This window comes from Mesoplodon densirostris, chromosome 7 (genome assembly GCF_025265405.1).
Source record: "Mesoplodon densirostris isolate mMesDen1 chromosome 7, mMesDen1 primary haplotype, whole genome shotgun sequence".
Taxonomy (NCBI): domain Eukaryota; kingdom Metazoa; phylum Chordata; class Mammalia; order Artiodactyla; family Ziphiidae; genus Mesoplodon; species Mesoplodon densirostris.
Window position 1 is genome coordinate 73562217 of NC_082667.1, and position 27993 is coordinate 73590209.

General features: G+C 39.7%; 1 protein-coding gene across 6 annotated transcripts in view; it reads right to left on the reverse strand.

Annotated features, from left to right (window-relative positions):
* The window catches only part of HPS5 (HPS5 biogenesis of lysosomal organelles complex 2 subunit 2), a 47931-nt gene that overhangs the window by 3732 nt on the left and 16206 nt on the right, over window positions 1-27993 (reverse strand). For all 6 annotated transcript variants that reach the window (XM_060102937.1, XM_060102935.1, XM_060102936.1 and 3 more), the window contains 13 exons: window positions 25199-25287; window positions 23993-24171; window positions 23059-23217; window positions 22281-22467; window positions 21479-21602; window positions 20299-20448; window positions 18772-18849; window positions 17888-18468; window positions 12930-13050; window positions 12572-12727; window positions 11674-11793; window positions 10371-10484; window positions 8857-8963 (listed from right to left, as the gene is read on the reverse strand). In XM_060102937.1, the coding sequence (XP_059958920.1) occupies window positions 8857-8963; window positions 10371-10484; window positions 11674-11793; window positions 12572-12727; window positions 12930-13050; window positions 17888-18468; window positions 18772-18849; window positions 20299-20448; window positions 21479-21602; window positions 22281-22467; window positions 23059-23217; window positions 23993-24171; window positions 25199-25287 (2165 nt within the window). The remainder of the gene's footprint in view (window positions 1-8856; window positions 8964-10370; window positions 10485-11673; window positions 11794-12571; window positions 12728-12929; window positions 13051-17887; window positions 18469-18771; window positions 18850-20298; window positions 20449-21478; window positions 21603-22280; window positions 22468-23058; window positions 23218-23992; window positions 24172-25198; window positions 25288-27993) is intronic.

The window sequence follows — 27993 nt, forward strand, 5'->3', positions numbered from 1 at the left end:
GGAACCAGTGGAGGTGGTGTCTGCAGACCCAGCCCTCCAGCCCCAGAGAAGCTGATGGTAGCAGGGGAAGCAGTGCACATGACCCCAGCCTCCAGCCCCCCACTCGAAGTAGCAAGCCCATGAATCTTACAACACTGGACATGGCAGGGCCACCTGAGCAATCCTAGCTATTGCCCCCGCCCCTTCCTCCCCAACAGCAGTGGAACTTGTCGCTCAAGGGCTCCTGGACAGGAGGGAGCCCACCATCCTGGTGCACCAGGTGGCAATGCTAGCAACACTGGCAGAAGTAAGGCGACCCTGCAGGTACAGGAAGTGATAATGCAGGCATCGGGCCACACCACAGATGGAGATGGTAGAGGGCACAAAGTGCAGACTCTCAAATATAACCGGAGGCAGCTGACGTAAGAGAAACCCAAAACTTGTGCTATGGCGCCACCTACTGGAAAACAAAAGAAAGGCCTCTAATTTCTAACCTGTTGGATCATTAGAATCAAGCAGAAAGGTACTTGCTACTTTAAATGTGTGGCAGAGGAACAACTTCATCAAACACAGTGAAGAACCATAGTGACACTGTACCACAAAAGGAAAATGACAATTCTCCAGAAACCAAACTTAAAGTCACAGAATACTGTGGTCTAACTGATAGAGAATTCAAAATAGCTGTCATGAAGAAAGTCAAGGAACTACAAGAAAACTCAGATAGGCAGTTCAATGAACTCAGGAACGAAATTAATGAACAGAGTAATACTTTACAAAAGAGATTAAAACTCTAAAAAAGAAAAACAAATTCTAGAACTAAAGAATTCAATAAATGAGTTGGAGAATACATTAGAAAGCACTGAAAATAGAGCAGATCACATGGGACAGAATTAGTGAGCTTGAAGATAGAACTCTAGAAATGACACAAGTAGAAGAAGAAAGAAATAAGATATTTTAAAAAATGAAAAAATTCTATGAGAACTATCCAACTCCTTAGAAAAGACAACATTAGGGTAATGGGTATCCCAGAAGGAGAAGAAAGGGAGAGGGGAGCAGAGAGTTAATTTAAAGAAGTAATAGCTGAGAGCTTCCCAAACCAGAGAAGGAACTGGATATACAAGTCCATGAAGCTAAGAGAACACCTAATTACCTCAATACAAAAAGACCTTCTTCAAGGGACTTCCTTCCCTGCTGGTGCAGTGGTTAAGCATCCGTCTGCCAATGCAAGGAACATGGGTTCGTGCCCTGGTCCAGGAAGATCCCACATGCCGCAGAGCAACAAAGCCCGTGTGCCACAACTACTGAGCCTGCGCTCTAGAGCCCGCGAGCCACAACTACTGAGCCCATATGCCACAACTACTGAAGCCCACCCACCTAGAGCCCGTGCTCTGCAACAGCAGAAGCCACCACAATAAGAAGCCAGAGCACTGCAACGAAGAGTAAGCCCCGCTCGCCGCAACTAGAAAAAGCCCGCATGCAGCAACGAAGACCCAACGCAGCTTCAAGACATATTATATTAAAACTGTTAGGGCTTCCCTGGTGGTGCAGTGGTTGAGAGTCCGCCTGCCGATGCAGGGGATGCGGGTTCGTGCCCCGGTCCAGGAAGATCCCACATGCCGTGGAGTGGCTGGGCCCGTGGCCGCTGAGCCTGTGCGTCCGGAGCCTGTGCCCCACAACGGGAGAGGCCACAACAGTGAGAGGCCCGCGTACCACAAAAAAAAAAAAAAAAAAACTGTTAAAAGTCAATGACAAAGAATGAAGGCAGCCAGGGGAAAAAGGAAGGGTAACCTACAAAGGAACCTCCATTAGGCTATTAACAGATTTCTCAGCAGAAACTCTACAGTCCAGAAGAAAGTGGAATGACATTCTCAAAATACTGAAAGATAAAAACCATCACCCAAGAATACTCTATCCAGCAAAGTTATCATTCAGATATGAATGATAAATAAGGACTTTCCCAGACAAACAAAAGCTGAGGCAGTTCATCAACACTAGACCTGCATTACAAGAAATGTTGAAAGGAGCTCTTTACCAGAAACAAACAAAAAAAAAGCAAAGTACACAAATCTTTGAGTAAAGTGATAAGCAGACAGAATCTTTAAACTGCAACTCTTTATCAGAATAGGTTTTTAAAACACTTTAACTACAGCATAAAGGTTAAAGGGCAAAGATGAGTAGAAAAAGTAATTATAGCTACTTCAATTTGGTAACAAACTCACAACATAAAAAGGGATAATTTGAGGCAAGAAAAATACAAAAGGGGGAGAGGAAAAGGGTGGAACTCATACAGGTACATAAAGATAAGATGCTATAAGCAGAAAAAGGACTACTTTATCTATGACATGTTTTATACAAACCCCATGGTAACCACAAAAAATAAATCTAGAGCAAAGGCACAAAACATTAAAAAAGAGGAAAGTGAGAAAAACATCAAAAAAAACCACCAAAGCAAAATGGCAGACAGAAATACAAGGAAAAAGAAATAATGAAGATATAGAGCAACCAGAAAACAAAAGATAAAATAGCAGTACCAAATCCTCATCTGTCAATAATCATCCTAAATGTAAATAGATTGAACTCACCAATCAAAAGACACAGAAAGGCTGGGTGGATTAAAAAACAAGAGCCGGGCTTCCCTGGTGGCGCAGTGGTTGAGAGTCCACCTGCCGATGCAGGGGACAGGGGTTCGTGCCCCGGTCCGGGAAGATCCCACATGCCGCGGAGCAGCTAGGCCCGTGAGCCATGGCCGCTGCCTGCGTGTCCGGAGCCTGTGCTCCGCAACAGGAGGGGCCTCAACAGTGAGAGGCCCGTGTACCACCAAAAAAAAAAAAAAAAAAAAAGCCAACTTTATGCTGCCTCCAGGAGACTCATCTCAGAGTTTAAGACAATTATAGGCTCAAAGTAAAGAGATGGAAGGTGACACTTCAGGCAAATGGCAGCCAAAAGAAAGTGGGTGTAGCCACACTTATATCAGACAAAATAGACTTCAAGCCAAAAAAGATAACAAGAGACAAAAGTGGATAGTATATAATGATAAAGGGGATAATTCATCACGAAGACATAATGTTATTAATATATATGCACCTAACACAGGAGCACCAAAATATATAAAACAATTATTAACAGACTTAAAAGGAGAAATTGACAGCAACACAATAATAGTAGGTGAATTTAGCAGCCCACTGACATCAATGGATAGATCATCCGGACAGAAAGTCAACAAGGAAGCAGCAGCCTTAAATGAAACATCAGACTAGATGGATTTGATAGATTTGTACAGAACATTCCATTCAATTGCACCAGAATACACATTCTTCTCAAGTGGACATGGAACTTTCTCAAGGGTAAACCGTATGTTGGGACACAAAACAAATCTCAGTGAATTTAAGAAGACTGAAATCGTATCAAGCATCTTTTCCAATTTCTATAAAACTAGAAATCAACTATAAGAAAGCTGGAAAAATTACAAATATGTGGAGACTGAACAACATGCTACTGAACAACTACCAAGTCAATGAAAATCAAAGAAGATATCAAAAGTTACCCAAAGACAAATGAAAATATGACATACCAGAATCTATGGGATGCAGCAAAAGTGATATTAAAAGGGAAGTTTAAGCAATACATGCTTACCTCAAGAAACAAGAAAAATCTAAAATAAACAATCTAACCCTGTACATAAAGGAACTAGAAAAAGAACAAATGAAGCCCCATATCAGTAGAAGGCAGGAAATAATTAAGATCAGAGCAGAAATAAATGAAATAAAGACGAAAAAGACAATAGAAAAGATCAATAAAACTAAGAGCTGGTTCTTGAAAAGATAAACAAAACTGACAAATCTTTAGCTAGACTCACTAATCTTAGAGAAGGCTCTGATAAATAAAATCAGAAATGCAAGAAGAAAGATAACAATGGATACCACAGGAATAGAAAGGCTTATAAGAGAATATTATGAACAGCTACATGCCAACAAATTGGACAACCTAGAAGAAATGGACAAATTCTTAGAATCATAAAACCTTCCAAGACTGAATCATGAAGAAATGAAAAATCTAAATAGCCTGATCACTAGTACAGAAATTGAAATAATAATCAAAGCTCCTAAAAAACATGAGTCTAGGACCAGATGCCTTCATAGGTGAATTCTACCAAACATTCAAAAGATTTAATACCTATTCTTTTCAAACTCTTGAAGAGAAGGGAATGCTTTCTAACTCATTTTACAAAGCCAACAGCACCCTGATACCAAAACCACACAAAGACTCAAAAAAAGAAAAAATTACAGGTCAGTATCTCTGATGAACATAGATGCAAAAATTCTCAACAAAATATTAGCAAACCGAATACAATACATAAAAAGAATCATACACCATGACCAAGTGGGATTTATTCCAGGGATGCAAGGATGGTTGTATCCACAAATAAATTCACGTGATACACCACATTAACAAAATGAAGGATAAAAACCATATAATTATCTCAATAGATGCAAAAAAAAAGAGCATTTGACAAGATTCAACACCCATTTATGATAAAACGAACTTTCAATAAAGTGGGTATAGAAGGAACATACCTCAACATAATAAGGCCATATATGACAAACTCACAACAAATATCATTCTCAATGGTGAAAAACTGAAAGCTAGCCCTCTAAAATCAGGAACAAAACAAGGATGCCCACTCTTAACCACCCTTATTCAACATAGTACCAGAAGTCCCGGCTAGAGCAATCAGGCAAGAAAAAGAAAAGATATCCAAATTGGAAAGGAAGAAATGACTCTGTCACTATTTGTGGATGACATGATTTATATATAGAAAACTATAAAGACTCCACCAAAGAACTACTAGAAATAATAAAGTTGCAGGGTACAAATCAACATTCAAAAATCTGTTGCGTTTCTATACACTAACAATGAGCTAGCAGAAAAAGAAATTAAGAAAACAATTCCATTTACAATCACAACAAAAAGAATAAAATACCTAGGAACAGATTTAACCAAGGAGGTGAAAGACTTGTACACTGAAAACTATAAGACACCGCTGAAAGAAACTGAAGACACAAATAAATGGAAAGATATTCCCTGCTCATGGACTGGAAGAATTAACATTGTTAAAATGTCCATATTGCCAAAGCAATCTATAGATTCAATGTAATCCTTATCAAAATCCCAAAAACATTTTTCACAGAAATAAAACAAAAAATTCTAAAATTTACATGGAACCACAAAAGACTCCAAATAGCCAAAACAATCCTGAGCAAAGAGAACAAAGCTGGAGGTATCACACGCCCTGATTTAAAACTATATTATAAAGCCATAGTAATCAAAACAGCATGGTAGTGGCAGAAAAACAGATACATGTATCAATGGAACAGAACTGAGAGCCCAAAAATAAACCCATACATATATGGACAATTAATATACAACAAAGGAATAAGGAACATCCAATGGAGAAAGGAGAGTCTCTTCAATAAATGGTGTTGGGGATACTGGACAGCCTCATGCAAAAAAATGAAAGTAGACCACTACCTCACACCATACACAAAAATCAACTCAAAATGGATTAAAGACTTAATTGTAAGACCCAAAACCATAAACTCCTAGAAGAAAACATAGGCATGACACTCTCTGACATCAGTCCTAGGAATATCTTTCTAGCTAGGTCTCCTCAGGCAAGGGAAACAAAAGCAAACATAAACAAATAGGACTACATCAAACTAAAAAGCTTCTACACAGCAAAAAAAAATCCACAAAATGAAAAGATGACCTATTGAATGGGAGAAGATATTTGCAAATAATATATCCAATAAGAAGTTAATAACCAAAAATACATAAACAACTGGATGAAAAAATGGGCAGAGGAGCTGAATAGACATTTTCCCAAAGATGACATACAGATGGCCAAGAAGCACATGAAAAGATGTTCCCCATCACTAATTATTAGGGAAATGCAAATCAAAACCACATGGGAGGACTTCCCTGGTGGCGCAGTGGTTGAGAGTCCGCCTGCCGATGCAGGGGACACGGGTTCGTGCCCCGGTCCGGGAAGATCCCACATGCCGCGGAGCGGCTGGGCCCGTGAGCCATGGCCGATGAGCCTGAGCGTCCGGAGCCTGTACTCCGCAACGGGAGAGGCCACAACAGTGAGAGGCCCACGTACCGCAAAAAAAAAAAAAAAAAAAAAAAAAAGAATCCGTCTGCCAATGCAGGGGACACGGGTTCGATCCCTGGTCCAGGAAGATCCCACATGCCGCAGAGCAACAAAGTCCATGAGCCACAGCTACTGAGCCTGCACTCTAGAGCCTGCAAGCCACAACTACTGAAGCCTGTGCACTTAGAGCCCGTGCTCCACAACAAGAGAAGCCACCAAAATGAGAAGCCTGTGCACCGCAACAAAGAGTAGCCCCTGCTCACTGCAGTTAGAGAAAGCCCGCATGCAGCAACGAAGACCCAACGCAGCCAAAAATAAATAAATAAAAAATAATAAATTTATATTAAAAAAAACCACATGAGATATCACCTCACACCTATCAGAATGGCTATCATCAAAAAGTCTACAAATGTTGGCAAGGATGTGGAGAAAAGGGAACCCTGTGCACTGTTGGTGGGAATGTAAGTTGGTGCAGCCACAGTGGAAAACAGCATGGAGGTTCCTCAAAAAACTGAAAATAGAACTACCATATGATCCAGCAATCCCACTTCTGAGTATTTATCCAAAGAATATGAAAACACTAATTGGAAAAGATATATGCACCCCTATGTCCACTGCAACATTATTTATAATAGCCAAGATATGGAAGTAACCTAAGTGCCCATCAATAGATGAATGGATAAAGAAGATGTGATACACACACACACACACATAATGGAATACTTCTCAGCCATTAAAAAAAAGAAGAAATCTTGCCATTTGTGACAATATGGATGGACCTTGGGCATATTATGCCAAGTGAAGTAAGTCAGAAAGAGAAAGACAAACACCATATGATCTCACTCATTTGTGGAATACAAAAACAAACAAAAACAAAATAAATGAACAAACCAAACAAAAACAAACTTGTAGATGCAAAGAACAAAGTAGTGGTTACCAGAGGGGATGGAGCAGGGGCAGGGTGAAATGGGTAAAAGGGAACAAACACGGTGACAGATGGAAACTAAATTTTTAGTGGTGAGTACACTGCAGGGTATACAAAAGTGGAAATATAATGTTGTACACATAAAACTTATATAATGTTATAAACCAATGTTATCTCAATAAAAATTTTTTTAATTAAAAAAAAAGAACCATTCTGGCTGCTATAAGGAAAATCAGTTAAAGATGGGCAAGAATGGAAACCAGAAGGCCAATCATAAAGTTATTGCAATAACCAGGCAAATAGCTGGGATCAGAATGACCGTGGTGGAGCCAAAGAAAGTAGATAGATATGAGGTATATATTTGGCAGCAAAAGCAACATTCTTTGAAGTGAAATATAAGTTAGGAGAGAAAAATGTCAAGAAAAGACTCCCATTTAATATACCAAGGGTAAGAATAGCTATTATTATTATATTAACAAAATATTACGAGTACTTTTATCTGGGTGGGAAGAATTTTAGGTGATATCTTCATTCTTCCTAGATTTTCCATTTTTTTCTATAACAAACATCATGTTGTAACTTTAAAAGCATAAATCATTTATATCTTAACTTTTCTGGTTATTTTTCCAAAGTGAACTCATCTATAGTTCTACAAAACCATGTGACCCTCTTGTTTCATTTTTGAAACAAAGATGATTCAGTTATTATTGCTGTAACTGTGGCACCTGAGGCTATCTCTTTGCCAGTCATCTGGTTTCTTTGCTTGGTTGTAACTTTTCTTCTTCTACAGCAATAGGGCTGAAAAAGGCTGTAGGTCACACTGTTAGATGAAGGATCCTGATGTCATGCTGCTGGCGTCTCTGCATTGACATGAATAAAGTAACACTACAAAACAGACCAAGACCACCTCTCTGAGTGCAGGATGAACTCTCAGACTTCAGAAATCAGTGTGTCAAAGTCCTGGCCTCCTGACTCCCATTTTATCTGTATTGAATTGACGAAAATTAAAAAAAAAAACAAAAACCCTAAGTACCTGTAAAGGCTTAGGAAAATCTGACTGCTACTCTACTGTAAGTTCGTCTTAGTGATACCTAACTTTGGGCTGTGTAAAATGGCAACATGATGCAGATCAAAAAACCTGAGCACAAGCTTTAGAGATGGTCAGACCTGGTCTGAACACCAGCTCCAGCATTAACTAGTTGTATGACTGTGGGGAAACTAATTACCCTTTTTTCTGGGCCTCAATCATAACTTTTTTAAAACTGAAATAATAGTAACTATCCCACAGGTTTAATATCTCATTTAAACAGCATATGGAAAAGCATCAGGTATCAATATAATGCCTCACATGGTAGGCACTCATGAAACAGAAAAGTTGCCTGTAGTTTATTTCTAGTTATGATTTCATGGTATACCAAGTAGTTCAGATCAAAAACAAAAAAAAACTCCAAAAATGAGACAGCTAGCTAGAATAACATAAATGATCATTGAAATATTTATCAAATTTCTTTTCTTTTTTTTTTTTTTTTTTGCGGTACGCGGGCCTCTCACTGTTGTGGCCTCTCCCGTTGCAGAGCACAGGCTCCGGACGTGCAGGCTCAGCGGCCATGGCTCACGGGCCCAGCCGCTCCGCGGCATGTGGGATCTTCCTGGACCGGGGCACGAACCCGTGTCCCCTGCATCAGCAGGCGGACTCTCAACCACTGCGCCACCAGGGAAGTCCATCAAATTTCTTTACTGAATAGTCTGTAGTGACTTCTAAAATACTATAACCAAGAATAACCGATTGGGATTTACATACCATTGTCCCCTTCCATCAGGCTCATATCATTCAGATACACAATATTCGTGAAGGCCTCTCTTCTTCTCCCCAGCTCCCAACAGAGAATAAGATATCCAGGCCAGAAACTTCAAAGAGAGCAAAGTTGGAGAGAGGAATAAAAGGCAGTGAATTTATCTGGAGCTGTGTGGTCCAATACTGTAGATATTAGCCACATGTGGCTATTTATATTTAAATTAAATAAAATTTAAAAGTCAGTTCTTCAGTTGACCAATTCATATTTCAAGTACTTAATGGCCACATGTGACTAGTGGCTACCATACTAGACAGCGTGATAGAATATTTCCACTGCCTCAGAAAATTCTGTTAGACAGCCCTGATCTAGAGCATTTAAGAAAATAAATAAATAAAGCTAGCGATAAGTACTGACATTTGAGGCCAAGCCCCAATTATGAGACATTTAAGCTTATACACTTCATAAACTTTAAGGTTCAATAACAAACTAGCATATTTCTTCCCCAAGTATGCAAACTTTGGAAGTTCTCCTTGACTCCCCCTTCCTTCATTTGCTATACCCAGTATCTACAGGTCCCACTGCATTTTCCTTTGAAATGTGCCATTAGATGTGCTCCTTCTGCTGACCTAGAATCAATTTGGTCATACCTGGATTACTGCACCAGTTTCCTAGCTGGCCTTCCTTTCTCGTCTCCAATCTTTCTCATGTATGAAACCAGAAATGATCTCCAGAAACCTCCATTTTATCATGTCATTTTTGTACCAAAAAGGCTAAAAGGGTCTCTGCTTAAATTCTTCTAACCACCTTTCAAGGTCCTATATGATCTCATGACCCACAACCTGGCCAGTCTCATCCCTCATTATCAGTGAACAAATATGTACCAAGTGCCTACCACTTTATGAAGTATGAATCATGAAGGAAAAGGAAGGCACATGTCCCTATCTCCAAAAGACTGTAATCCAGATAAAGCCATAAGATAACATCTTCAGGCCATGAATAACTGATGAATATGTAGTACAGATAAAAAGCAATGTCAGTTTTTCATGGCCTTGCTCTTGCTGTTTCTCTCACCTGACTTGCCCTCCTCCTGGCTCCTGTTTGAATACAAATCCTACCCAGCCTTAGGGCTTACCTCAAAGTCTCACCTCCTCCCTGAGTCCTTCACCAGCCATTCTACTAAGCCAATTCTGATCTCTCCCTTCTCCGAAACTATATCAATTATAACTGTATCACACAGTCTGGTGCTTAATTAAATAAACCTGAGAACTGGGGCTAACAACTAAGCAAAAGGGGGAGAGAGGAATGAGCAAGGACCAGTCTCTTCCACACACAAAATACACTCAAAATTTAAAGACAAAAAAAGATGTTTATTATCACTTAAAACAAAAAGCCACCTTTATGCAGCAAAAAAAAAAAAATCCCAAATGACACAGCATATCCGTTCAGGCCCCTAACTACAAAGTTACTAACTAAAATGATTCTAATCTTAACTTCAGCTTCTAGGAAAATTCTCACTTACCCATGAGACCTACAGATGTCAGTCGCTTTCTCTTTTGTTGTAAAATCTGCAGGAAGTTTAATTAGATGAAGGATTAGCTGACTGTAACCCCAGGAAAACAAGTGGGAATGAGGCCTGAGAAATGAAAAACATATCAGTAAATTAGACAGGAAATAAACTCTACAAAAATGCTTATTCGTCAGCTGATAGGTAAGATCAGAGTTTAATTATATTTTTTCCATTATTATATTTTTCAAACATTTCTACTTGGCCTTTGAAAAATTAAAACAGCTATTTTTCCAATGACAAATACCTGTTTTTTTTTAAATTATATATTTGAGTAATCAAAAGCAAAAGAAAGAAGCTCATAATTCCATCACTCACAGATAGCCATTTTATATCCTTCCAGACCTTTTTCCCTAGGCATATAAGATAGGCATTTTGGGAGCTTTTAAAAAGTTTCTCCTGGAGGAAAACACAAGGAGTATTTCTGATAGATTACAAGTAACAGTGTGTATTTTTTATGAATTCTGTTTTTTTAAAAATCCTAATCAGGGACTTCCCCAGTGGCGCAAAGGTTAAGAATACGCCTGCCAATGCAGGGGACACGGGTTCGATCCCTGGTCCGGGAAGATCCCACATGCCGCGGAGCAACTAAGCCCGTGCTCCACAACTACTGAGCCTGCAAATCTAGAGCTCATGAGCCACAACTACTGAGCCCGTGTGCCACAACTACTGAAGCCCATGCACCTAGAGCCCATGCTCCTCAACAAGAGAAGCCACTGCTCACCACAACTAGAGAAAGCCCGTGCACAGCAACGAAGACCCAATGCAGCCAAAGAATAATTAAAAGCTTTAAAAAGTACTAGAAAAGCTTTAAAAAAAAAAAAGAGTCCAAGTTAAAAAAAAATCCTGTATCAGGTTACATCTAAACATCCCTTGGCAAATTTCTAGGAAGAAAACACACACACACACACACACACACAATTTTCTAACAATTTTCTTCTAACACAGGTTTAGTCACCAAGGTCTCTTAATGTTGGTCCATGAAAGAGTTTCAGTAGCCCAGTTTAATTCTCTGCAATCATGTGCAAAATTCTGCATAAATGTGCATTTTTCTGAGAGGAATCATCAGATTCTTAGAGGGTCTGTGATTCAAAAAATGTTCAGAACCACTAAGCAGTACACTCAATCTGATTACTACCATGACTTGAGTCAGTCGCTTCCATAGCTGTTCCTGAAGTAAGCCCAGAATGCTATATGTGAATAAACTGGTTCCATTCCAAAGGAGCAGCAGAGCTTAGAAACAGGACTCCTTCTATACCTGGGGTCTCCTTCATCGTCCATAGTGCTGGTGCTTGGGGGAGCATCATGGGACACTGCCAACAGCAGCCAATCCAATCTTAAAGACTCTGGTTGTAGGAGGGACTCAAGGAAGAATGGCCTAAGAGAAAGTTGGGGAAAAAATCACCAATATTCATGCTAAGAAAGGAAAGATAAAATGTGCAGATGTGAAGAAAATGTTATTAAGGGATCAAGACAGTGGATGAAATAACTTGAAAACTCTTCTGCTACAAAATGTAAAGAAATGCTGGTGAAAGTCTAACAGCCTTTTAACTGAACAGTTGAGCTTCAAGATAATAAGGAAAATACCAAAGGGCCCCCCAAAAAAAGGAGAAATAAATACCAGTATAGCAAATGTGAACCAATCAGAAGAAACAGAGGGGGGAAGTTGCCATTCTCAATAACCAAAGGACATGTGTGTTTACTGCCATGTGGAGATAGGAAGTGAGGCCTCAGCCCAAAGAAGTTAAGAGCTGTAACTGAGATCCACCCACAGAAAGCTGGGATATATCACCAACAAAAAGGTGGCAGAAAATCCACTCGCTGGCAGAGACAACAAGGAAGCTTATCTTTCTTAGCCTAGGCCTTGAAACGGAGTTTAATTTTACACTGTTGATCTGAGAATCTCTGAGAGGGAGAGAGGGAGGAAAGAGAAGTGTGGGTTATGCGCACATTTGTGGTGTGTGCTGTGAATTGTGAAAGAATGGAACATAACTGCCAAAATCTTCCTCTTCCATACCAGGTGCCTCAATCCTGTGGCAGTTAATAGTAAAAATGTTCCAACTGCTTATACTAGAGAAACAGTGCCCTATCAAAAGAGAGTCCAAAAAAAAAAAAAAAAAAAAAAGGAGGGTCTGCAAATATTCTCTCCTTCTCACCGTTGATCTTCAGGCTTTGATTTTACCAGACTGTCTAAATAAGCCAAAAACTGAGCAGGATGATGATGACAAAGTTGCATGACATCTGAAGGCAAAATGGATGGATAAAACCTGATTAAGGATCGAAGGGCAGATTCTCCAAATTTCTCATACAATCTGCATTTAAAAACAAAACATGTTAGTCTCCAACTTCAGTAAGATAATATAACTTGGTTACATTATCTACGTATTTATTAGAAATGAAAATAAATACACTAACAAGAAGCTGCTCAACATGTAACAAAGTAAAACTTTACAGACTGAGACGAAGAAAATGTCTGTGCTTTAGTTCACATGAACAACATACAGGACCACTCACCGGGTAGCATAAGCAATCAACAAAGGACTGTCAAAAGAGACCAAGTCATCCAATAACTTTAATCTTGTTGGAAGGTCTCCTTCTTCCATCTTTATATATGTAGGATTGGAACTTGCCATTTCTAAAAGACAAAGCACACCCCTTTCCCTTCATCTCATAGCGGTAAATATTTTATTCATGAACACATTAATCAACAATCATTAGTCATGCACCGACTGTGTGCAAGTCCCAACATTTGTAAAGCATCATAGGAGAGACGAAAACAGAACAAGAGACAAGCTCTGCTTTTAAGGACTTTAAAATCAAATTGGGTAATCAAGACAGTATGGCACTGGCACAAAAACAAAAATATAGATCAGTGGAACAGGATTGAAAGCCCAGAGATAAACCCACACACATATGGTCACCCTATCTTTGATAAAGGAGGCAAGAATACACAGTGGAGAAAAGAAAGCCTCTTCAATAAGCGGTGCTGGGAAAACTGGACAGGTACATGTAAAAGTATGAAATTAGAACACTCCCTAACACCATACACAAAAATAAACTCAAAATGGATTAAAGGCCTAAATGTAAGGCCAGACACTATCAAACTCTTAGAGGAAAACATAGGCAGAACACTCTATGACATAAATCACAGCAAGATCCTTTTTGACCCACCTCCTAGAGAAATGGAAATAAAAACAAAAATAAACACATGGGGGCCTCCCTGGTGGCGCAAGTGGTTGAGAGTCCGCCTGCCGATGCAGGGGATACGGGTTCGTGCCCCGGTCTGGGAGGATCCCATGTGCCGCGGAGCGGCTGGGCCCGTGAGCCATGGCCGCTGAGCCTGCACGTCCGGAGCCTGCGCGTCCGGAGCCTGTGCTCCGCAACGGGGGAGGCCACAACAGTGAGAGGCCCGCATACCGCAAAAAAAATAAAAAATAAAAAAAATAAACACATGGGACCTAATGAAACTTCAAAGCTTTTGCACAGCAAAAGAAACCATAAACAAGACCAAAAGACAACCCTCAGAATGGGAGAAAATATTTGCAAACGAAGCAACTGACAAAGGATTAATCTCCAAAATTTACAAGCAGCTCATGCAGCTCAATATCAAAAAAACAAACAACCCAATCCAAAAATGGGCAGAAGACCAAAATAGACATTTCTCCAAAGAAGGTATACAGATTGCCAACAAACACATGAAAGGATGCTCAACATCATTAATCATTAGAGAAATGCAAATCAAAACTACAATGAGATATCATCTCACACCGGTCAGAATGGCCATCATCAAAAAATCTACAAACAATAAATGCTGGAGAGGGTATGGAGCAAAGGGAACCCTCTTGCACTGTGGGGGGAATGTAAATTGACAGAGCCACTATGGAGAACAGTATGGAGGTTCCTTAAAAAACTAAAAATAGAACTACCATACGACCCAGCAATCCCACTACTGGGCATATACCCTGAGAAAACCCTAATTCAAAAAGAGTCATCGGGCTTCCCTGGTGGCGCAGTGGTTGAGTCCGCCTGCCGATTCAGGGAACACGGGTTTGTGTCCCGGTTCAGGAGGATCCCACATGCCGCAGAGCGGCTGAGCCCGTGAGCCATGGCCGCTGAGCCTGCGCGTCCGGAGCCTGTGCTCCGCAACAAGAGAGGCCACAACAGTGAGAGGCCCACACACTGCAAAAAAAAAGAGTCATGTACCAAAATGTTCATTGCAGCTCTGGTTACAATAGCCAGGACATGGAAGCAACCTAAGTGTCCATCAACAGATGAATGGATAAAGAAGATGTGGCACATATATGCAATGGAATATTACTCAGCCGTAAAAAGAAATGAAATTGAGTTATTTGTAGTGAGGTGGATGGACCTAGAGTCTGTCATACAGAATGAAGTAAGTCAGAAAGAGAAAAACAAATACCGTATGCTAACACATATATATGAAATCTAAGGAAAAAAAAAAAGTCATGAAGAACCTAGGGACAAGACGGGAATAAAGAGACAGACCTACTAGAGAATGGACTTGAGGATATGGGGAGGGGGAAGGGTAAGCTGTGACAAAGTGAGAGAGTGGCATGGACATATATACACTACCAAACATAAAACAGATAGCTAGTGACGAAGCGAAAGAGAGGCATGGACATATATACACTACCAAACGTAAGGTAGGTAGATAGAGGGAAGCAGCCGCAGAGCACAGGGAGATCAGCTCGGTGCTTTGTGACCGCCTGGAGGGGTGGGATGGGGAGGGTGGGAGGGAGGGAGATGCATGAGGGAGGGGATGTGGGAACAGATGTATATGTATGACTGATTCACTTTGTTATAAAGCAGAAACTAATAATAAAAATAAAAATAAATAAATAAATAAATAAAAACAAAAAAAAAACAGATAGCTAGTGGGAAGCAGCCGCATAGCACAGGGATATCAGCTAGGTGCTTTGTGACCACCTAGAGGGGTGGGAGGGATGGAAACTCAAGAGGGAAGAGATATGGGAACACATGCATATGTATAACTGATTCACTTTGTTATAAAGCAGAAACTAACACACCATTGTAAAGCAATTATACTCCAATAAAGATGTTTAAAAAAAAATCAAATTGGGAGGCAAAGCATATTGGAAGTTTTAAACAAGATAAAGGAACATATAACCAATACGTGACTATTACCATTGAAAATGTCCCCTTTATATATGTAATATATGTATTACATATATAAGCTATTATATATAAGCTATTATATATGCAAGCTAATATATATATAAGCTATATTTCTACCATCAATACCAAATTCTTCAGTTTTTTTCTAGAACTGATATCCCTAATCCATCTTTTGGAACAAAATAAGTTAATTAAATTTAATTAAATTAACTTAAAAATATTTGACCTATTTTTTAAAAACATCAGTTATAGCAAATCTTCCTCCAAAGGAAGATCTGACTTTGGGGAATAGCCAAGTCATTTAAAGCCAAGTGTGTAAATAAAGTGAGTGAAGATCTAGTTAAAACTACTTGTAGTTAAAAAATATATGTTTACATATATATGAATCTAAAGTAAAATGAGTTTTTTCAAGAAGTTTTCAACTAGCTCTGAAGATAAATCCCAAAGAACAGTTCCAAAGCTGTTTTCATGATTACAACATCATTAGAAGAGTAGAACCTGTTCAACAGACCATTTCTAAAGAGCCAAACCTTCAATTTCCGATATATTTGTTTTAAAAAATATATCAATTTTTCCCAGTTTCATTATTTCCAATTTGATTGGGTCAGACAGTAAGTATTTAAAGGGATTCAGAGGAGAAGGTCATCATTTAGAGCATATGAAGTAAGGGAAAGCTTTATGATTGGGTGGGTGCTAAGCCAAACTTATCCCCTTAAATTCAATTTGGAAGCAGCTGCATCATCTCAAACACCCACCACACTTGCTCCAGCCAGCTCCAGCAATAAGTTAACCACTCAGGTTGATGAAGTGGTTATTTTTTTTTGCTATTTTCCTGTAACCAAGGTTGGGTACAATCACATAATAGAGACAGATATAACAAATTTCCAGTAAGTAATATCAAACATTTGAACTTACTCGAAAAGAAATAACTCTTCTTACTTCAACATAAAAGACAGTCTACCTCAATTCAGAAAAAGAAGCTGAAATCATTTCTTATGCTTTTAACTGCTAAATGTGAATTGAGGTAGAACTGTAACCAAAGATCCTTGTTTCTAGAAACCTTAACGATCTTTAAGTCAGATAATATAAAAATGTATCTCTACTTGTGACTACTCACTTTTGGTAATGAATAAAAAGTTTGCTTAAAGTCTACATCAATTATTAGAAACATGACATCTGTTATTCAGAGTTTTGAGTTAAGAAAATCCACCTGTTCAAAAACATGGGACTATGTAGTAGAAAGGCCAGGCATGGCCTCTAGGGTATGAAAGCTGGTTTCTACATGAGGATGACCAACAGTGTAACCTTCAATCAAGTGTGAAGCAGAGGCTGCTGACTGCCCACCAAAATCTCTGAGGCAGACATGCAAGCTCCTGACCCATGTCCATCCTCTTCCTTCTAGACACCTGGAGAGGTCATTTCCCAGACTCCTTTGCAGTTAGGTGGGGCCATGAGATAGAATTCTCACCAATAGAAGAGATGTAAGCCACTACCAGGCCACACCTCCCTGTAAGAGCCTGTCTGCCTCTTCCACATGCTTCCCCCTGGACATAGCAACCCAGTCTTAATCATCAGCCCTAAGGGAGGATAGAGATCAAAAAAATGGAAGGAACTTGGAACCCTGAGTTACCACATGCAAGAGAGCTGCCCGCTGACCTGGAACATCTGTCCTGGGCTGATATATGAGCAAGAAATAAACTACCATATCTGAGTTATTATATTGTATCTGAGTTATTAGGAGATATTACAGCAGTTTAGCCTACTCAACTATTATAATCTCTCTGTGCCTCAGTTTCCTTACCTATTAAACAGAATAACACCATCTACTCCAAAGTGTTGTAAGGATGAAATGAAAGAATGCTGGCAAAGTGTTTAGCATATTATCTGGCACTTGGTGAGTACTCAATAAATGGTATATATTATCTCTATATTAGTAAGTTACATGAGGGATTTTCTGGTTTTCATATATCTGCATTTATAAAATTTTACTTAAACCCAACTTCTCCAACATTGCTGTATCATTTTCTGAATGACTGTGAGAGAAATAAAACTAACTTCTTATAATAGTTGCAAGAACTATTACAAATTAAATTGAGTTGTAAATCAACTATACTTCAATTTAAAAAAAAAAGTGAGCAATCTCAACAGAAAAAAAAAACCCAACAAAAGACTAAATTGAGTGGAAAACTGAATGGATGGTTGACCAGAACAGAGGTGATTTTCTACTTAAATCTTCTTCTTTAAACTCAAAAATGCCAAGATGCTACTGTCCTCTATATAAACTTCTATCTTTGGTAAGGCAATCTGATTATTACCTTTCAGTCCTTCAATAAAAGTATCCCAAACACAAGGACTGTTAGTATAACTCAGCTTGATGCTCTCCTTTGCTCTTTTCAAGTCCAGAAGAAAAAAGTACTTCTTTAGGAACTGACAAGACAGAATTTCAGGAGAGCACTGTTGCAAAGTGTGGTCTACATGTCTGCTTGCACTTTTGATCTCAGAATTCAATACATTCAGTTCCAAACACAATGTTGTCACTTCAGCCAGGTCCTTCTGAAGACTGCCTGGTATACTGCATGGAGAACATACTTGAAAAATGTCATCATCCAGGGACTCCCTCAGACTATTCACAGATTCACATGCTGCTTGATCAACAGTTTCTTCATTGCCTAAAGAGTCCCTTTTTTCTTTTTCATCTTCTTCGTCTAATATTCCCTTTGTTGACTCATCAAGCGATAGCATACCCTGGTTTGATTCCATGGATGAGTTGCTAGTATCTGAAATGCCTGAAAAGTCCTTCATGGCAAATGTTTTTTCTAACTGTGAAAGCCACTCCTGTAAAACCATTTTCAGAGACTGTGGTTCAAACAATACCAGTGGGTCCTGTAGCTTGGTCCTATATAAGGCAGACAAGTATGAAATTTATGTTTTACATGGTTTTTCAAAAACAAACTGTTTCATGCTAAATAAGCCTAACAGATACAATATTACTTATCCAGAATAAATGTTACTTTTCAACTCGTTAAATAACAATTATCTCAGTAGCAAGACAACAACAAAGAGAACATTACCTTTGTATTAATTCATGAATTTCAATTCCAAATGAAACTGCCTCTTGCCCACACTGTCTCAGGACCACTACTAATCTCAAAAAGTCATTCCCACTCACCATAAAACTTTCTCACCCATAAATACTCACATTGCTTCTGCTGTTGCCATTTTGAGCTCTTGAAACTTGTCCTCTTCTGGAGGTTGACTAGTTACTTCTTCTTTGCCCCTAGAAAAGTGTGAGAAGAGTTCAAGGGGATTAGAACCTTCTTGGGCAAATATTTCTAAGTGCTCACTAAGTGGTAGGTATTGTACTTAATGATACATGAAACAAACAGATGAGTATAAAAAATGGTCCATGGCTTCAAGAAGAGTAAGTTCAAGTCAGAGTAAGCCCTAGTCAGAAAGAAAGGCAAGAAAACGACTGTAATATAAAAAAGAATAGAATGAATGCTAAAGAGCAGCACAAGCACTGTGATCTGAAAGCACAGAAAAAGGAATAATTATTCTGACTGGGCAATCAAGAGAAGCTTTCCTGAGGAGGTGTATCTGCATTAGGAAAAATGGGAGGAAAATACTGCAGGTGGGAGAAACAGCATGAAGAAAAGTAGCGAGGTATACACACCCACTTCTCTGCCAGGACTAGAATTTAGAGTGCTTAGAAAGATGTGGTTGGATATGAAGCTGGAAAGGTGGGCTAACGTCAGACTGAGGGCTGCCTTAAATGCCACAGCACTATCTACACTTTTTTCCCAATATACATATGGATTCATAACTAAGTTACTCTAAGGGTAACACACCTTTTTTCTCATCTGAATGTCCAGTCAGTATACACTGGCCCTGTGGGTCTATCTCAATTCCTGGGTGAGTGCTGAGCTTGCCTGCCTCCAATGCCCAGGTCCCCTGAATTATGAGAAAAGGCAGAGACCAGATGGACAAGATGCTTCACACTGGGCTTCCCTGGTGGCGCAGTGGTTGAGAGTCCGCCTGCGGATGCAGGGGACACGGGTTCGTGCCCTGGTCTGGGAAGATCCCACATGCCTCGGAGCGACTGGGCCCGTGAGCCATGGCCGCTGAGCCTGCGCATCCGGAGCCTGTGCTCTGCAACGGGAGAGGCCACAACAGTGAGAGGCCCGCGTGCCGCAAAAAAAAAAAAAAAAAAAAAAAAAAAGATACTTCACACTGTGCCAGACCAAGGGCTCTGCTACAACTCCACTACATGAGGACTATGCCACCAGCATTTCATAGGAAGGCACGTGACAACATTAATGCCAATGCTCTCATCTTACAGGCCAGAGGGCATTAGTCACCAATGTCACATGCTAGTCAGAAGCAGAACCAGAACAAGGCCTATATCCTTGGTTATCCTACTCTTACTCTAATACTCCTTCTCTAACACTGCAGAAGTTTGAAGAGATTTGGAGGTGAGGGAAGTTGTTCAGGGCAAGATGGAAGAAAAGGTGCTAAATTAAAATTCTGTCTCAACAGACTTGTTATGGGTTGATGTAATTTTCCAACACTTACTCTGTGGTATTCACAGTTTTTATAAGCTATGCAAATAATCTACAATGAACAGAGTCATACATGTGTCTTCTTCAAGAGGACATGGTTTATGGCTCTCTTCAACCCGACAATTGTGTCCTCTAGAATTTACACAGATTTCTCTGCAATGGCTTACTCAGTGTCTTCCTCCTTTGGGCAAGTGACTGGACCCACATCCTCTTCACATGACTGCTCATCACCCCTGAGTTCTGGTCTCACTTTCATATCAGGGCTCGTATGAAGGGTGCCAATCTTCTCAGTAGTTTTACGCACAAAGCTAGAAACGCTGGAAGTCAAATACCAATAAACTAATATGAAAAGAATCTCATTACTGCCAAGAATGAAAATTTCAGTATCTGAGTTCTCTATGTTCCTGTCAGTCCCTGAAGGCAACTTGGACTTAGCAAGTCTTTCTTTACTTGCTATAAAGAAAGACTCTTTACAGCAACTTCCTTAATCAATTACATATTTCACATAAGGCCCATGTAAAATTTATAATAAGGATTTACTTCATTTACTAAACTATTCTGATTCAATCCTAAAGAAAAGGTCTTTAATTGCAGCTGTGCCTGCAATGTTTCTGTCTACTTAGGCAAAGAAGGCCATGTGAAAACCTGTCCCATCCTAGCCAAAGAATTTCTTCAGGAAACTCAGCTGCTGATTTGTCACAATATATCCTTTGAAAAAGCAAAATTTGTATCCAGTAAACCTCCCACTACCAGTGAAGGAGCTGCAGAAGTCTTCTCTTTCAAACTCAAATGTCTTTTTTTTTTTTTTTACAGAAATCATTAGTTTATTCATAATACAGGGACTCAATGACACATTGTATTGTATTAAGTTATAATCATGAAGCCTTTATCCTATTATGGTAAAACGTTTAAGTGGAAAAACTTGGACATAAATTCATGTAAGTCAATTCTGGGCCCATGGAGTAGCTAGAAAGACTTCTGAAGAGTCTTCAATTCTGAGCCCAAACTGAGAAATGATTAAGTTAAGAAATGACTAATGATATATGGAAATTGTTCCTATCAGGGACGAGGAAAAAACATTTTTAAACTTTTGCTCAGCCTGAGGGGAAAAAAAACCACATTTGTAACAACTCAAATATCCAGGTACTCAAACAAACAGGGAAGATAAATTCCCCAAGATTGAAATGAGAAGTAAACGGCTTCGTATAACAGGCTATATGAGGAATAATCTAGAGACTTTCTTTTTCCTCATTTAAAATGTCTTTCCATTCTCAGCGCAAAAGTGCCTAACATGACAACTGAAGTAAAACCAGAAGTGGGATTAAATGACAAGACTAATGAGTTTACCTTTCCTTGACAGCCTGAAGAGACACAAGAGGAGATGGAGAACGAAATGACAGTGGAATGCCGAAGGGGAGAAAAGTTTCATTCTTATCTGTCTCAAACATCACTGAAGCGTGTGAAACACTGTCTGATGAATGGGATTGGGGAGAAAAAACAAAATCTAATCACATGAAGTGTTTTTTAACCTTTAAAGAAATTCTGAAATGAATAAAGCAAAGGAAATGAAGGATTCAATCCAAAATCACAACTGACCCAAATACAAATGAGTGGAACACAGGTTTACAAGATGCACAGGATGGTCCACATATAAAACACTTGGACAGGTACCTTCATTTTTCCTACTAACCCTGAATCCCCATAAGTCAGAAAGGAAGCTTAGAGTCGCTATTAATCTCTTCTCAACAGTTCGGTCACAGGAATACTTGAACATCGAAAAGTGAAGGCAATGACCCCCAAAACTGTAGTAATTTTTCATTCCAAATGGAAAATAATTTGGTTAGGATAAAATCGTTCCACTCTTTTGGTTAATGACCTCCTTTCTTAACCTTTCCAGCACTTTGATGCATGATAATAATTAGGTACTTTACCAATGTTAGCCTAAACAGGAGGGGAAAAAAACCCAACTAAACACAAATCCATTCTTCTAATGGTGAACAGATCAATAGGTCTGGATGGAAAGTCTAACAACTTAATAAAAATTATTAACACCTTGTAGAAAACTCTATGCGTGAGAAAATCTTGGCAAACAGAAGTCACAGAAAATAACTGCTTCACATCAGCAACCAATAAAAGACACATTCCTCACCTTCATTTCCGTGTGAGCCACAACACTGATCTGGTTGGTCCTCTTCTTGATGTGAGGTGAATTCTTTAAGTCTCTCATCTTCTGAGAGGGTTTGGCTGTGAAGGGAACAAGAGTCTTCATCTGACTGACTGCCTCTTCTACTATTAATGATACGATAAATACCAGAGTCCAAGATGCTGAAACTTTCCTAAAAAGAAAAAGAATTAAACAAAAGTTAAACTTTTATAACACGATATAGCTTTTTAAGAGAAAAATCAACACTAAAAGAAACAAGTCATTAACGACAATTATGGCTTATTAGAACAAGATGGTGAGCAAGGTCTAGGCTCCTGGCAGCCAGGTCCCTCTCACCTGCTCATGGCATCATGCTACCATATTTCTCTAGTGGGTCTCCATGAAGTCTGACTGTGAAAATGTGAGAATGAGGATTAAATGAGACAATCCTGAGCTGCACTGAGACTCAAGCTGGCATGAAGCATCTGAAATCACATATTAGGGGTAACTTAACTTGTTCTGGAGGCTATATGAGGTATATTTTCAAACAGAATATAATAAACAATGACAAAACAAAATACGGCTGGCTCTAAGACACACCTAAATGAAGGCTTCATAAGGTTGTCCAACACCTGTAAGAAAGCCCCCTCTTCACCACCACCCCCAAACAATATACAACATGGAAAGGAAGGTAAGTTTTGGGATACTAGAGGTAAATGAGTACAAACTAATGTAGAACAATCTTACTGTACAGCAAAACCCTTTTAAAAGTGAGAATACCTACATGTGATGAAATGGAGCTTCTTCTACTGCTACAAGCTGAATCCAAAGGTTCAAATTTTAAGATCAATTCTTCCAGTTGGGAAATCAGATCACCATAGGTTGTTAAGTCCAGCTGAGATTTCAAATGTTCCAATTTATCTATAGTCAAAGTTTTTCTTCCCTAATAAAAGGATACGTAGAACCAATAGGAGAGCTTTCTGTTTGTAACTAAATCTATATTCAAATGGCCAATACATTGAAAGAGGTCAAACATAGAACATAAAACCTCAAAGGTGCTTTCAAAGGGCTTTAAAAGTTAGTAAAAGACTTAATAAGAATTCTCTTAGGAATTAAGAATTTAGAGTTACTGTACATATAATAATTTCACTTAAAACAAAGCCTTGGGCTTCCCTGGTGGCGCAGTGGTTGAGAATCTGCCTGCTAATGCAGGGGACACGGGTTTGAGCCCTGGTCTGGGAGGATCCCACATGCCGCGGAGCAACTAGGCCCGTGAGCCACAACTACTGAGCCTGCGCGCCTGGAGCCTGTGCTCCGCAACAAGAGAGGCCGCGACAGTGAGAGGCCCGTGCACCGCCATGAAGAGTGGCCCCCGCTTGCCACAACTAGAGAAAGCCCTCGCACAGAAACGAAGACCCAACACAGCAAAAATAAATAAATTAATTAATAAACTCCTACCCCCAATATCTAAAAAAAAAAACAAAAAAAAAACAAGGCCTGAAATTCAAATAAATTTGTGGGTAAATTTGATTTGTTAAATAGAAAGTATACAGTTTTTCTCATCCCCATCCCCACTCCAGATTTATCTGTCATGCTTCCTTTGGGGATTTACTGCTGCTTAATCTGCAGGCTAGTAAAGACAAGCAACTGTGTAGCACAATCCTGCAAGCTAGAATGGTTTTAGCAACCCAGATGAACATGTAAGCTTTCTGACTCACTCTGCTGGCAATGACAGAATTCTGGAAAAGACAGCAAGTTTGAGCAGCCAGGTTCCACAGGCCTCTCCTTAGCAGGCGTTCCACACAACGTTCCACAGATAACAGGGAAAGATGGGAGACCTTCCCATTTAGGTGCAAACAGAACAGCTCATTCTTACAGACAGCCACATCCTGAATATCTACAAAAACCACAGGGGTGAACACACAGGACATTAACCATGTACTCCTTTTCCATTTTCGCGATGGCTGAAATTATTCTAATAAATTCATTTTCTATATAGGGTTTGGCTTGATTGAATTTCACCTCTATTTTTATACTTGCATTTCAATGAAGAAATCATATCTTAGACACTATTCTTTTAAAAAAGATCAAGAATAAAAGATACAGAGAAAGAAATGTCTCTGATCTAAAATCCTGTTTTTAAAAATGCTATTTTTTGTGAAAAGAAATTGGGACTTTAAAAGAGGGCACTTCAGAGGCCAGACTATCACATTTCTGAGTTACAAATCTGATACCAGTAACAGATTTCAGTGCAGTGTGTAAATCAACAAACCGTTCATGAAAAAACACCTGTCTTGGCAGAACACCATGAAATGACCTAAAAAACTAGTTTTCACGGGACACCCTTAGGAAACTTAATTCACGAGAAATCAATGTTGGTCAGATCAGTAAGTAATGGTTCCTTCACCTTTTTTATGCTTTTACAAAGTAGAAAATGACTCAAAAGTCAGGATACACTCTCTGAACAGTCATGATTTATTTCCTCCATTTCTGGTTTAAACCAGAAGAATACAGAGATTGACTTTCTCTGCCTCAGCCACATAAAATGGCTATTGTTCCCACAAGGACTTTTCAACCCTAAATTATTAAGACACAAAACAGGAGTTAAAGCAAGACTTCTAACTGGGATAAAATTCAGGGTAAGTAGAGGGAAAAATTAACCCATTCAATCCTTATCAGTGGTTGCTAATATTTAAGAATAAATGAAAATTGTATTTAAAATAACTAAATAACTATACATAGATTCACAAATGTATACTTCTGTAAGTACCTTATAATGGGATACATCTATGATGTTAATCTTTAAAAGAAATGTCACCTCATTCTATTTTCTACTTCTTACACTGCAAGAGAATCCTCCTACAATAATTAAACCTTTCACAGGCATGCGATTAAAAATTACATAGGAAGGAAAACACAATTACCCTTGACTTCACTCCAAAGAAGAACTTGAACATCCTGAGGAAGGAAAATATAAATTCCTCTTTCTGTCCAAGTCAGCACACAGTGCTCACTGCAAGAGAAAATGGAAGAGGTCAAGAGAATTCTAGTTTGCTCGGAATTAGAAGTTTATAATTCCCTGATTTCAGACCCTCACGTTAGCTATTAAAGCAAAATCAGCCTGTACAAAGAAAACAACAGTTGATCCAGCCAATCACATCCTACCACCTCTTTTCTGTCTGTAACAACAGGCCAGTAAAAGATAGCATAATATGACACCAAAGTGGGAAAAATTCAGATACACGAAATATCTTCTAGAAAAATAAAAGGCTGGTATCTTACCTGACGTTTGTTAAAGTATCTAAACTTCCCATATCTGGTATGACATCTAAAACAAAGACTAAACATCACATCTAACCACCAATCACTGCTCTAGTGAGCCACTTTTAGGGAGGATAATATATCTATTTTTTAATGTGTTTATTTATTTATTTGTTTTTGGCTTCATTGGGTCTTTGTTGCTGCGCGTGGGCTTTCTCTAGCTGCGGCGAGTGGGGGCTACTCTTCGTTGTGGTGTGTGGGCTTCTCATTGCAGTGGCTTCTCTTGCTGTGGAGCACGGGCTCTAGGCCCGCGGGCTTCAGTAGTTGTGGCTCGCGGGCCCTAGAGCGCAAGCTCAGTAGTTGTGGCGCACCAGCTTAGTTGCCCCGCGGCATGTGGGATCTTCCCGGACCAGGGCTTGAACCGTGTCCTCTGCATTGGCAGGTGGACTCTTAATCACTACGCCACCAGGGAAGTCCCAGGGAGGGTAATATTTTGATGTCCTTAGTTGTATGTGGGCAATAAAAGGTTGAAAACTACCAGTCAACTATGGGAGTTTATTTTTTTCATTAAAGGCTATACCTATATTATCTAACCTTGTAGCATCTCATCAAGACACGAGTGTTATCCCTATTTTATAAAAAAGAAAAACTGAAGCCCAGAGAGATAAATAACATGTTGAAGGCCATTCAGCATGAATACAGAAGAGACAGAATTTATACCAAGGACTGTCTGGCTCCAAAACCTGGACTTTTTTCTCCATGCCTCACAGAAACTACTTCTACCCTCATTTATCCTCACTGACCCACCCACTGTTATCTGGAATCCTGATCATCCCACTTAACTACATTCTTGGAAAGTCACAGATCTCCTAAATGCCAAACCCAATAACCTACTTTCTCATCTTCCTTCTTGATCCCCAAGCAGAGGCCAACTCTGCAGACTGTTCCTTCCTTCCTGAATCTCGCCTTCCTAGACTCTGGACACTACTTCTTGGTCCACCTTCCTTTCCAGTCCTCTGGTGCTCTCCATCTCTGCTCATCTCCTTCTATACTCCTTTGCTCATATATCTCATTTACTCTCTCGAGGCTGCTATTGTTTTTTTATACACCACTGGTAATCCCCAGTCAGAGCATTCCCCATATATAACAGTCTCATTCTAGCCACCACTTAAGCATCAGCAGCAGTTCTACTGCCCTTTGAAATCCTCTCCGACAGCCCACAGCACTCTCCCTCCTGTACGCAACCTATTTCTCGTCAACCCCGCTCAAACAGCACTTAATCATGTATTGCACTGTCAGAACTCTTATTTTTTATTGTTGTTAAACATTTTCTAGAAATAAACTACATCTCTCCAATGAACTATAATCTTGAGAACAGGGACTTTTTTTTAAGGTTATGCCTCCAAGAGTACTAAAAAAGGTATCATGTGGTGATGAAACTAAGGGCGATATTTAACAGGAATTCGTTCCTCACACAAATGTTAAACATTTTGCCAATATAAGATCAGATCACTGTCCCTATGGGAAAGTAATCTTTGTCACAAAGAAGGAAGAAATGGTCAGAACCCTAGTCCCAAATAAGTAAAATTGGAAGGCTGCCTTTAGGAGCCAGAGGGGAAAAAAAAACCCAGAGGCCAGAAGATCCCTGAATAAAGAGACACAGGATCAGGATTTTGACACTGAACTTGACATGCAGCTTGGAAAGATTCCTTAAGAATAGGTGGGGGGGTGGGGGGGACTAATATCAGAGCTAAGACTTGGTAATTTACACGCCCCTCATCCCCTTCCCCTTCACTGATCATAAACAGACAGGGACATAAGTCTAACGACATTGTTTAAAAAGTTAAGGAAGAGAAAGCGACACCAGTGTACCCCAAAGAAAATGAAGCACACAAACCTGCTTCCCCGTCGAATCTGTGGGTGTAACAGTGAAGGTTACCAAAACACAAGTGTACACATGGGGAAAAAAGTAAAGAAAAGCCCTCTTACTCATGTTTTTTCAAAAAAATCTTTGTGGGCTTCCCTGGTGGCGCAATGGTTGAGAGTCTGCCTGCCGATGCAGGGGACGCGGGTTCGGGCCCTGGTCCGGGAAGATCCCACGTGCCGCGGAGCGGCTGGGCCCGTGAGCCACGGCCGCCGAGCCTGCGCGTCCGGAGCCTGTGCTCCGCAACGGGAGAGGCCGCAACAGTGAGAGGCCCGCGTACCGCAAAAAAAAAAAAAAAAAAAAAAAATCTTTGTGAAACTCTTTAATTTAGCCATTATTTGAGAAAATTCTATGTGCCTAGCGCTGTGCCCATAGCCAAGGAGCTGACGGTCTGGTACTGGGATGGATATTCATAGTACAGTGAGACAGGGTGGTGACAGAGAAATGAACAAGATGTGACAACAGTGCAAGGGAACAAGTGTCTGACGTGAGTCACTGGAGTCAGTAAAAGCTTCAAAGTGGCATTAAGTATCG